Source organism: Lepidochelys kempii, chromosome 15 (assembly GCF_965140265.1).
Source record: "Lepidochelys kempii isolate rLepKem1 chromosome 15, rLepKem1.hap2, whole genome shotgun sequence".
Lineage (NCBI taxonomy): Eukaryota > Metazoa > Chordata > Testudines > Cheloniidae > Lepidochelys > Lepidochelys kempii.
Genome location: NC_133270.1, coordinates 12,869,226 through 12,881,613, shown reverse-complemented (window position 1 = coordinate 12,881,613; position 12,388 = coordinate 12,869,226). Strand labels below are relative to the sequence as shown.

Below are 12,388 nucleotides of genomic sequence, written 5' to 3'. Positions count from 1 at the left end.
AGTGTTTTGATTAAAAGAAAAGGAGTACTTGTGGCACCTTAGAGACTAACCAATTTATATGAGCATAAGCTTTCGTGAGCTACAGCTCACCAGATCAACTGAAGCAGGAAAGAGGATCTGGATTACAGGCGTCATCCGTTGTCGTTTGCCAGAGTGTTCTCATTTGTTCAGGAGTTGGTTATTAAGCACTGATAGCTCTACTTAGTGTTGTTTGAGGAGGCAGGTTGTGGGGAGCAGGTGGGCGACAGATGCTGACAGTGCTTGAGTGGTGATGTAGATTCTCTGAATTTCATCACCCTATGACCTCCTCCTCAGCCTGCAGCAGCATCCCTTTGCTCTGGAAGGGTCATCTCACTGCCCTTGGCCTTATTCCTAGGTGATTTTTCAGGAACTGTTGTCCAACTCCTTTGCGGAACTTGTCAAGAACCGTATAGATGACAGAGGTGACCATCCAGACAATTTTTACAATCTCTCACAGCCAAGCATCATAGGCTCCGGCACCTCCCACATCTCCGTCCTTGCTGAAGATGGCAGTGCCGTGTCTGTCACCAGCACTATCAACCAGCCGTAAGTGACCAGAGCCTGGTGATTTGGTCGGCCAGAGGGAGTGTGACTGGGCCTCTGCTGAGCAGGTTCATGGGGCTCCTTGAGTGTACGAGCGTGGGTAGTGCCACCTGAAAGCCAGCTGCTGCCCAACTTGTGACTCTTGGGAAATGGCTTCAGTCTCAGGTCTCCCCTGTCTCTCCCCAGCCTTCACTCTTTCGCAGGTTGCCACTCTGGAGGAGGGTGTGTGGGGGGGGGGGCGTTGCTGTGCTGTCCTTATAGGGAGGGGACCAGATGGCCTGGGTCTGTATTGAAACTGACACACAATCCTACTCTCCAGTAACAAGCTGGCACAAACCTGGCTCCCAAGCTGGTTATGAACAATACAATGGCCTGTGTTTCAGTTTCCCAGAAATAGGCAAGGCAGGGGCAGGGATGTAGCTACCCACAGGAACGCCTTCCTCTGAGCTTCCCTACACTTTCTCAGCCAGCCATCTGAGTTTGGTTGTTCCCAGCTGGAGCAGTGAAACTGCCCGTGCGATCAAGGGATGTAGCCCCAATCCACCTACTGCCACGTCCACTCAGGAGTCAGACGGGACAAACAACTTGCTCAGTAGTTTTTGCTACTGAGCCACTTACTGAGAGGTGCCCTAGAAAGTGACAGCCAGCAACTCTTTTACAAGCACCTGGACTCAGCTGGCTTAGGAAGTAGAAGTGTCTCAGTTTTGTCGCCCATTCAGTGATGTCTCTGGCCCAGCACAGGGGCGTAATATTTACTCTGATTTCAAACTTAGCCATACAAAAGGTAAAACTCTCTTGTCTCTCCTTACAGATAGTGGACTCAGCAACCCACACAGCCTGTGGCCACACAACAGTAAATATAAAGGTACCCCAGCCTTAAGGCACTGGCACAGTGGTATAATCACCTCTGCGCTGAATATGGGCTTAACAGAGTCTTCTGTGGGCTTCTGTATATGGCAGCGCTAGGCTGGCATGGCGCAGCATGGCCAGTGGTAATTCCCGAAGGGTTCTCTGCTGTTCTGTCTGTCGGTGATCTTTGGCATAACAGTCCTGGACTCCCACATCTCACATGTGCTTTCACTCCACTCAGGTTTGGCTCAATGGTATATTCTCCAAAAACTGGGATCATTTTAAATAACGAGCTCGTTGACTTCTGCAAGAAGAAGCCAAGAAACAAGATCGCTAGCGGTGAGAGCTGTCAACTCTTATCTTACAAAAGGCCAGAACGTGCTGTGAGCATCCACAAACCTTTGGGTGTGCTCCCAGATCTTGAACAGTCAGCTCATAGTTCTGAGCCTGAAGTGCACCCTGGGAAATGATCTCCAGCAGGACATTCCAAGGGTCAGACGTTACTCTTCCTCCCTGATCCCTTTCTGACCAGAACTGGATGTGAGTTTGTTCTGAACTAGTGCAGTACCTGGGTCTGTAAAACTCTTTCAGTCATTTTCTGGCCAGGGCATACAAAGCAGAGGCAAAATGCTGAGAAGCTGAACTCAGAAAAGTAACTACTATTCATATAGGGATAAATGCTGCCGTGCTTACTCTCGGCTCCCAGTGACTTCACAATACTCGTATTGCGGGGAAAATAATAATCCCCACAAGACACACGCATCCACCAAGAATTTAAATAGTTTTATTACAGTGCCAGAGGTGTATTTATAGCTGTACAACCCTATAGGTCTATATAAAGTGCGTGAGCCTGGGGCTATTGGCACATTGTTTTCCACGTTGGCAGATAAGTTTCACCCCAAGGAACTCTTCCATGGCTCAGCTATGCCAGAGGTTGACAGAACAGTGACTATAGTCCTACTGCAAATATAGGTGTGCCCAGGTTGTGCCTATCACTGATGTCTAGTTCCAGCAGTTCCCAAAGAAGTTTGAGGCTGCAGCACACTACAGAGCTAAGCAAGACTGTGAGAGCATCTTCATAGTCACAGGCCTCCTGTAGTGCAGGTTGGGCTTCCAAGGAGTTGCCTCTGGCTAAGGGAGACAAAAGCAAATGCCCAAGATTTGTATTTCTGGAACAACTGATGGAAAGCTGAATTGCTGAGGGGAACGGGTGAGGTTCAGTGTGGGACAGGGAGGAGACAGACAGAGATTTGCAATGAACAAAGTTTGTTTTTTTCCCCTTATGGCCAGATGGGCCAATAACTCATTCTCCATCTTCTCTAGGAGAGATACCCCCCTCTGCCATGGTTCCTTCCATTCTTATCTCCAAAGATGATAACTCCAAGCTGGTGATTGGAGGCTCAGGAGGGGACCTGATTATCAGTGCCACTGCCTTGGTGAGCGAGTGACCGCATAGCAGGGGAGGGAGCACTAAAATTACTGCTCTTCATTTGAGTTTCCTCCTACTAAACGTGTGAAATGTTCATAAACCTACTTGCAGGGCAGAAGGGGCCGCAGCTCCTTTTGTCGGTGTTATTAATACTGTTTGAGGGTGCTGCAGGCACCCCAGCCTTTGTGACTACACTGGACACTAGCCCAGGTGGGTTTTAACATCACCATGAACTGGAGTTTCCTTTATTTCATGGCAGCTGTCATTGCCCCACAGGGATGGCTTAGACTTTCTTGCTAAAAGCATGAGATGGTGTGTCTACTGGAGGTAGAGAGGATGAAATGGGAGCTTATTAAAACTGGTATCGCTGGTACCATCTCCCAGACCAGATAGGGAATGTTCCTGCCATCCTGCACACTCCATGTCCTCTTCCACAAACCTGATGCAATTGCTAGTCCTGTCCTTAAAAACTCCTCTCATTAGAGGTTGGGGGGTCGGGAAAATCACTTCCTCTTCATAGAGGTTGGGGCCAAAGTGTCCCCAGGTTGCTTTCCAGGTGGGGTAAAGGATTTCATAGTCACGCTCTGGCCAGCTCGAGAGGCACATCTCCCCTTCACTGTTGGAACCATCATCTTTGGATGTTGAGTCACATTCATTTTTGCCTCCCTCTTTTGCTAGTTCAGGCCTCTCTGATAGGAAACGGAGGAAGTCACTGTAGGCTAAGGTGTTGACCCAGCCTTGAATGGCCGCAGTTAGGGATGGGCAACATCAGCCTTCTAGCCCATCTCCTGTCCCTTAGGGCCTGTTGTTCTAGTGTGTAGTCTGTTTTTAGAGGAGGCTAAATGAAAAATGAACGCCTGATTGCCAGTAACAAAAAGACTCATCCCTGAAGCTTGTTAAAGCGCTGGATATTGTTCTTAATAGTTTAATAACAGCTGGGCTGATGTTCAGACAGCATCACAAAGTGCTGCTGTGGACGAGGCAAGGGAGAATCAAGACAGATTCAAACTCTGTCCCTTTCATTTGAACCAGTCAGTGCTGTGGAGTCTTGGGGTGTGGAGGGAACATCTGTGTGTGTTTGTTCCTGTCCCTCCACCTGTTTCAAGGGTAGTATTCGTCTGTTGAAGGAAACTGTGTCTAGCCATCCTGGGCCCATGGAGCAACAGGTTTGGGGAATAATCTGTTCTCCCTTGGTATAGTGCACAGCACCTTCATGGCCAGTTGTTTATGTGAGATATGGGCACATAGCAAAAGACTAGTGTAGCAACCCTATAGGTGTTTTCATGGCTCTGTGAGGAAGTTACAGGGTTTCCTGGAGGAACCAACATCACTGGAGGGTAATTAATGGAAATCCCTAGGTAGGTAGCAAGTCTTGAGAAGACTCGCCCTGTGGGGGAAACTGCATATACTAGTTTGACCAGGTTCAAGAGGCCTGACAAAGAATTAAAGCTGTCAGAGGTGCTCAACCAGACTTAGGGAGAGCAGTCACTCTCACTTGATCCTAAATATTACTGGTGTAAATCTGTAACTTCTAGAGTTACTTCAGACTTATGCTGCCATACAAGCAGGCTATAGCCCAAAGACTTCAAAGGAGTGGCTCTGGGTTTGCACGAGTGTAAGTGAGAATTTGACCCAGATGCTCACCCTTCACCTTCATTAATTGCTGAGTTTGTTCCACTGCAGGCAATCATGAACAAACTCTGGTTTGGCTATGACCTGGAGCATGCCATCTCTCTGCCAGTTCTCCATGCTTCCACAAACAACTCCATCCAGTTCGAGCCAAAATTTGATGAGGTGAGCAACTTCCGTTGGTTCTCCCTGCACTTGTTTCTTGTCCTTGGTGTGGGTTACAAATATAACTGGCAGGCAACTGAGTGCTGCCGTGTCTGTCACCACACCAAATGCTAGGAGGGTCCCACTTCCAGCTGATGTTCCTTTTATTTGAATCCAGTCTCCGGACCAGTTGCACAACATCTTTCCGTCCCATAAGAGAATAAGCCCAGATGCAACAGAGGCCCCGGCGAGACTTACTTTATTTTTTCTGCTCCTTCCCTTTCAGGATGTTAAGCTGGGACTGCTGAGCAGAGGACACCGTGAATCGAAACCCCTCTTATTCCTGAATGTTGTGCAGGGGATTTCAAAGGAAGGAAGATGCATCTTTGCTTATTCTGATCAAAGGAAGATGGGAAAGTCATCTGGGTATTAAGAAGAAGTGCTGTAGCAAACATTTTATTCTAGCTAAAAAGAGTATGAAATAACTGGGTCCAGAGCACCAGCTATCCTGGAAGCACCCCTGACATCTCCTGTACCAGTTGGACTTCTTGAAGCCACCTAGCAGTGGGTGAGACTCATAGTAACAACTGACCCTCCAATATATGGCAAGCTACCTTCAAGCTGTTACAGGCACTAGTCAGCCAGTCTTGGCTAGAATCATACCCTCCATTTATTATATTGGCTAGCTGGGTCCAGAGAACAATGGACCAGCACTTGTGTGATATATAGAAATATATTTTGTGAACAGAGCAGCTATTTAGAATATGAATCCAGAAATCAGGAATTTACCAAGCAGTGGGAATTTGGAAAGGGGAACCAGGCCCAGTGCCAGTGGGAGCTGCCCTCAGGGACCTGACTCTATCTTCCCTAGAGTCTGAAGAGCCTCAGATAGGAGTGGGATTGGTTTCTTTCTGGCTTTGGAAACCCCCCATGTGTGAATGTGCTTTCTGGCCACACCATTCACGTGAAATAGGAAGTTATCACAGATGACTTTCTTTGCTCAGGTGTATTTCAGCACCACCAAGTTGCACAGCAGAGCTGCAAGATACAGCTTCGCTTGGACACACACTAAGGGAGTGAGTCTAACAACATTTTGTCTAGCTCTTGCAATCCCAGGACCCTTGCCTGGCCCATGGGTATCTAGCACAGACCTGGTCTATGTACTACAGCGTCTGTTGCGGCAGTCAGCTACTGTAGGAATGAGGGCCACCTCTGTAGCAGCACTGAAGGTTTCTTAGGCCCTGCATAAGAGGGAGTCCCTACAAATGAGCCATGCAAAGTGTGACTGTGCATTAGGGTGGATAATGTGAATTCTTTTCTCCTTTGGAAGGAACTGATGACATATTATTACAGCTAATCTTCCAGTCTTACACCTCTCCCTTGGGGGCGGGAAGCCCTCCTAAGCCTTCACCAGATTTCCTTGCTCATCCTTATCGAGACGTGTTCCATAGTGAAGCAGAAGCCAGGCCCCTGGATGAGTTGAAGTGAGGATGCACAAGAGAAGGAAATTAATATTGCTTCAAAACAGGAGTGACATGGGTTCTGGGAGGACCCTTTAAAATAAGGGTGCAGGTAAGAGTAGGGTAATTCAGCAGGATTTCTATTACATCTTCACAAATATGCAATGAGCCTTTCCTAACTGGAACTGTTACAGCGCCCACCAACGCAGTGAGACATGATGCGGCCTGTTCTAGAGCGGTGCTGTGCGTTCTGTGACTATTGGACGCCTGTATCCTTGGGAAGGATTGTGCTCCACAAAAAACTACTTGCCCCTGATTAACTACTGTAAGTGACCTAAGTTTTTCAGAGAATTTGAGGAGAGGAGTGTAGGAACATGTCCAAGAACAGTCATAGCTAATACCCCTGTAGCAGGGGAGCAGCCTAGTGCTTGTTAAATGGCAGACATGAGCAGCCTTGGGGGTTATCTGTGCCTCATCCCTGCCACAAGTATGATTGGGCATGCAGTCACATTGTTTATATTTGTACACTGATGGGCTTTAGAAAAATTCATAGGACCAAAGATTCAGCATGCCTCTATAAATTCACCTGCAGTCACTTACATGTACAGAAACCTTTGTTTGCATACAGGAATTTGAGAATATTATATGCTTTTAAAGCTTTGCCTGTAACAGATTTATATTGGCTTTTTTTGCATTAATAGATCCCTATTCTGTTAACCCATCTTATGCAGAAAAGAAAACAGTTGCATTCATGTCAGACCTTAGTCTTTTTACTCCAGTCGCATTATCCCTCCGCCATTTTTTTTAAACTCATGCTCATGTCTCCGCAAACCCTTCTCACTGTAATCGTTTTGTCACAAATGGCTGAGTACATGCCTTTAAAAAAAATTCTATATCTTACGAAACCAGATTGCTGGATGCCTGCCTTTTCTACCCATAAGCCCCTATCATGTAAATAAAATGCGAGCCACTTAGAAACCTATTAACTTGGAGAAACAAAGTCAGCCTATAGATGTATTTCAGTGCTGTTGAAAATGAAACTTGCTACAGAGAGAGCTGTTTCCCTTCAGGAATTGTACACCAAGAAACTGTCTTTATGGCATCAACCTCCATGAGCAGCTCCTGCTGCATCCTACTGTTGGCTCATACAGCAATATGGTTACACTAGAACCACAACAGGATCTTGATGTTTTGTCTGGAAAACAAATTTCTTTTTTCTTACTCTGACAAGTATGTAAAGCATGTGTTTTCCTGAAGCGGGGCTTACGTTTTAAAGTGCTTGCCTGAACAAGTAGTAAATGTAAGTGTGGCAGAATGGTACAGGATAAAAGAATGTTGCTGCTTGGCGAACACTCGTTCTATAGTGTGTAGAATGATAGGGGGCCCTGCTTTTTCTTTAAGGTCACCTACATACTCGTGACAGTCTGGTGCTTGCAGTTGTGATTTAGAAGTCAAATGACCTGAGTTGCAGGTAGACTGACATCTCAGTGGTAGTACTGATGACTACAATTAGTTGCCACTCTGGGGTAATTACATAGGCCCAAAACAGTCATTTCAAAAATGGACCCAACTCTTCAAGAGCAGGCCCACTGACTGTATGCCAGCAGAACTGTCACGTAGAACCATAAAACACTAGGCAGATAAACTGAACAGAAGTAGCGCTAGAGTGGTCATTACTTTTGGCTGGGTGAATGTTGCTTAGTGTGTTTAAAAATGAGGAACTGACTGGAAGGAGGAAGGAGCTATTTTTGCTACCATATTACACCTCAAGCCTGACCCCAGCATCACTCAGGTCTAGCCCTGGGCTTCTCCAATGTTTGGCTCCCCCAGGCTGATTGCTGCCAAGGGCAGGGGCCAATTTATCTGCACATTGCCACCTTCCATAGACTTTACATGACACTGTGAGCAGAGGATATGTTTCTATTTTCCAGGTGAAGTTTGTTTTACAAAGCTATATTTTTAATAAACTACTTTTACAAATGGCTTGTAGATGCTGGGAATTTTTAGCCTGCCTCACCCACCTCACCCACCAACTGATCAGTTCTTAGAGAATGGAACCAGCAGTGTGGTTTCCATTTCTCTACCATCCCGAGTCATTCGGGCATTTCTTACAATAGCAGCAAGGCGGTTTTGAACAGCCACATGTTCCACTTCACCTCTGAAACAAGGGTGTCTTTGCCTGGACTGTGCTCGCATGGCTTGATCCCTGGGTCCTGCATTATGCACTGAATTGTGGGGTGGGTCTGAAAATCACCACAATGACTGTGAAATAGTAACAGCCTAACTCTTGCTAAGGAGCTTATCAGGCTCCTTTAATTAGAGTGCTGTGAGAAAACTGGTGTCATTATAAAGATTTGGAGACGCTAAAGCAGTCATTTTAGAATGATTTGCTCTGGTGCGTTCCAAAATAGTACCCAAGGTCTACTTAATTTCCTCTACTGGGACTTTAAATCATGCCACGTCAGTGCACAGTTATGGATTTATTTATTTATTTTAAACATAATCAGTGCAACTCAGGTCAAATCTTTGAAGGCCATACTTTGGCACTTGTTTGTCAGCTAGAAAATAACTCATATTGCGGTTTCTGTATTATCAAAGCAACACCGTGACAGCTAAACCTTGACATACTGTAGAAGAAGTTTGAGAATCTTGCCCTGTCGCCAAAGGACCTATATAGAATGGGACAGGAAATGAATTCAACTGACATTTTTCATTAAAAAAAGGAGTTTGGAAAAGCAAGTTTTCATCCCAAAACATTTAAGAAATTAAATTTCAGTAACTGCAAAATCTGAGCATTTTCAGCAACAATTGATAAAAACATTTGTTTTCATCAGAAATTCTCGAAGGAAAAAGTCAGTTCCTGACCTGCTCCACACCTAAAGGATTTAGGAACACAATTGCCATTGTGCTCCAAAATCCTTTGGGGTATACTTTCTGAATGACCTGACTTTCATTTAGTTGTTTTATTGTGGATTTTGTTTTTGGTTGCTTGTTTTAAAATACAGGTGAACAAATACTTGAGCTTGTTCTTTAGAGAGCTACTTCAGGTTAACATTCATTTTCAGTGCAGTCTTGTTTATGTTACTAATGCCACCAGTTATTGCAACCGAATAGATTTTTAAAATCCTGTTTAGACCAGTTATATTTGAGTTCTTGGATTTCATCCAACTCCAACAGACAATGGAGAGAGGAGCAGGCTGCCAGTTTCACAGGGTTTCCTGGTGGGGAGACTTCAGTAGGCAGCGAGGGTGCTTGGGCCTTATTTACCCACCTTGCATCTCAAATCCAAATGAATGAACCCGAGCTCTGAAGGTGGGGAATGTTCTTATTTCCGTTATAAAGATGGCTGAAAGTCACAAGCAACTCAAAAGTTCAAGGGCGACAGTTGGCTGAAACCACAGCTTCACACTCACCTAAGACACAACTTCTGCAATATTCAAGTCTTTGGGGTAAGCGGCAGGTAAGAAAGAAAAATCTATGTATTCAACTGCATCAAATTTGGAGTTTAAGGATGGGCACCCTGCACCTCCCCACCCCTTATTCTTTTTTCACCTTCTAGACACCACATCAAAGTGATATAACCAAACTGACCCCTCAGAAGTTATGCTTTGTAACTGAAAGACAAGATGCCATGCTGCCCTGGGTGGCAGTGGTTTATACTATGATATTCAGCTTTAAATGCTTCCTTCCTTTTTCCCTTGGACTCTTGCATGCTGTCAGAAAGGATAATCGTGAGAGACAAATTGGGGTGCAGGGAGAAGGGAAGACTCATCATAGATAAGGGGGTAGATAGATGTGCCTATTCTCTGGGACGTGAAGGAGTTGCACCAAGGAGCCAAATTGCTGCAGAGCCTCAGTCATATAGAGCCTCCTGGTTCCTTGCGGACACGTGTACTGTACAGGTGAAAGCAGGGATGTTTACCTCCATAGGCCTGTAATTCTTTTTCAGCATAAATTAAACAGGTAGCCTCGGTCTTCCCTTTACAACTTTTGAACAGATAAAAAACAAACAAGACATTGGCACCATCACTTCTTCAGCTACCCCATCATCCCTCAAACTCCTGAAATGAGAAGCAAGACGATAGTCTTAAAAAATTGGTGAGGCTGTGGAGAAGAGTTATCCCAATCACTCTTCAGACTGTAGCTCAGATGTACTAGTTTACAGTGTAGAGTGGCCAGCACCTTACATCCCATTCACACGCCATCACACATTTCTCCTGGGAATGCGGTCACTGCTAGAAGACAGGCAAGGACAGCCACTGGCTGGATAAAGCTGAAAAATAAAGGAACAGTTTCTGCAGCTGGGGCTTTGGACCTTCCAAATGCTGTGCACTCAATCCCTGGTGAGCAGGAGTAGGGACTAGACCCTTTAGGTAGGTGCTGTGTATTCTGGGAGATTTGTGCTTTTTCTTAGCACATTGATCTGTTGAAAGGCACTTTTCAATAATGGCCCTCAAAAACATCTGTCCAGATCTATTAGCAGAACCACAGGCAAATTCATTCTTTCCTGTGACAGTCCCTGAGTTGCAGTGCTCAAGTATTCCCTGCCTCCCTCTCCCCACATGTAAGCTGGTTGCTAGTTCCGCAAAACAGCAGGCTGTCAGAGCAACTTGAGTGAGTTCAGTAGCCTGCTGGGAAGCCACCTTTCCGGGAATCAGACACAGCAGCCCAGCCATCAGCAGTCTGCAGAATGGCCTGGACGACGGCACTACTGTTAGTCCTCTTGATATCGTGTTTCCTCTTCTCTAGTTCCACTTCTATGCCCTGGAATGTAGAGAGAAGGGGTAAACACACAACAGGAGAGGCACCGAAGGATGCAGACAGAGATTACACAGTATATGCTATGTACCTCACATGCAACGCACAAGTATACTGTATCCCTGAGCTGCCCCCACTGCCAGGTCCCCTCTGCTGCTGGTAGCTCCACACAGAAACCTGTTCCACCATCTCCACCCTCCCACTCCTCCAACCAGCTACCTCCTCTCTCCGGCTTTCCAAGGAGTTTTGCTACTAAGTGACAGAAGGCAATTCTTTATTTAATTCTAAAAGGAGCACAGGATGTGGTTCAAGAGGTGAATATAGCTGAACCACTTGGTAATAAGCAACCATAACATAATTAAATTTAATATCCATGTGGAGGTGGTGGGACACCAAATAAGCCCACCACAGTAGCATTTAATTTCAAAATGGGAAACTACACAAAAAAGAGGCAGATAGTTAAACAGAAATTAAAAGGTACAGTCCCAAAAGTGAAATGCCCGCAAGCTGCATGGAAACTTAAAAAACACCATAATAGAGGTTTAAATTATATTTATACCTCACATTAAAAAACACAGTAAGAGGCACCAAAAAATGCCACCATGGCTAAACCAAGTAAAAGAAGTAGTTAGAGACAAAAAGGCATCCTTTAATAATTGGAAGTTAAATCCTATTGAAGAAAATAGAAAAGGAGCATAAACTCTGGCAAGTCAAGTGTAAAAGTATAATTAGGCAGGCCAAAAAAGAATTTGTAGAGCAATTAGCCAAAGACTCAAAAAGTAACAGCACAAGCGGGAAGCCTGCCAAAAAGTCAGTGGGTACACTGGACGATCACGGTGCTAAAGGAGCACTCGAAGAAGGTAAAGCCATTGCGGAGAAACTAAATTAATTTATTGCATCAGTCTTGACTGTGGAGTATGTGAGGAAGATTCCCAAAAACCTAAGCTATTCTTTTTAGGTGACAAAGCTGAGGAACTGTCTCAGACTGAGGTGTCATTAGAGGTGGTTTTGGAACAGCTTGACAAACTAAATAGTAATAAGTCACCAGGACCAGGTGGTGTTCACCCAAGAATTCTGAAGGAACTCAAATGTGAAAGTGCAGAACTACTAACTGTGGTTTGTAACCTATCATTTAAAGCAGCTTTTATACCAGATGAGGATAGCTAACGTGACACCAATTTATAAAGAAGGCTCCAGAGGCGCTCTCGGCAATTACAAGCCTAACTTCAGTACTGGGCAAACTGGTTGAAACTATAGTAAAAGAACAGAATTGTCAGACACATAGATGAACATGATTTGCTGGGGAAGAGTCAACATGATTGTTCGTAAAGGGAACTCATGCCTCACGAATCTAAATAGAGTGCTTGAGGGTGTCAACAAGCATGAGAACAAGAGTGATCCAGTGGAGATCGTGTATACTTAGATTTTCAGAAAGCTTTTGACAGGTTCCCTCACCAAAGGTTCTTAAGCAAAGCAAGCTGTCATGGGATAAGAGGGAAGGTCCTCTCATAGATCAGTAACTGGTTAAAAGATAAACAATGATCAGTTTTCAGAA

General features: G+C 45.1%; 2 protein-coding genes across 12 annotated transcripts in view; one reads left to right on the top strand and one right to left on the bottom strand.

The window, feature by feature from the left end:
• The window catches only part of GGT5 (gamma-glutamyltransferase 5), a 45,545-nt gene extending 37,488 nt beyond the window's left edge, over positions 1-8,057 (top strand). For 4 of the 7 annotated variants that reach the window (XM_073313711.1, XM_073313706.1, XM_073313708.1 and 1 more), the window contains 5 exons: positions 377-567; positions 1,655-1,752; positions 2,737-2,849; positions 4,526-4,636; positions 4,902-8,057. In XM_073313711.1, the coding sequence (XP_073169812.1) occupies positions 377-567; positions 1,655-1,752; positions 2,737-2,849; positions 4,526-4,636; positions 4,902-5,048 (660 nt within the window). In that variant the 3' untranslated portion in view covers positions 5,049-8,057. Of the gene's footprint in view, positions 1-376; positions 568-1,654; positions 1,954-2,736; positions 2,850-4,525; positions 4,637-4,901 lie in introns of those variants that run through there. The other 3 variants (XM_073313707.1, XR_012155178.1, XR_012155177.1) reach the window with 3 other exon arrangements.
• A 490-nt stretch (positions 8,058-8,547) lies between these two features.
• The window catches only part of GGT1 (gamma-glutamyltransferase 1), a 62,440-nt gene continuing 58,599 nt past the window's right edge, over positions 8,548-12,388 (bottom strand). For all 5 annotated transcript variants that reach the window (XM_073313700.1, XM_073313702.1, XM_073313703.1 and 2 more), the window contains one exon: positions 8,548-10,839. In XM_073313700.1, coding sequence (XP_073169801.1) covers positions 10,696-10,839 — 144 coding nt within the window. In that variant the 3' untranslated portion in view covers positions 8,548-10,695. The remainder of the gene's footprint in view (positions 10,840-12,388) is intronic.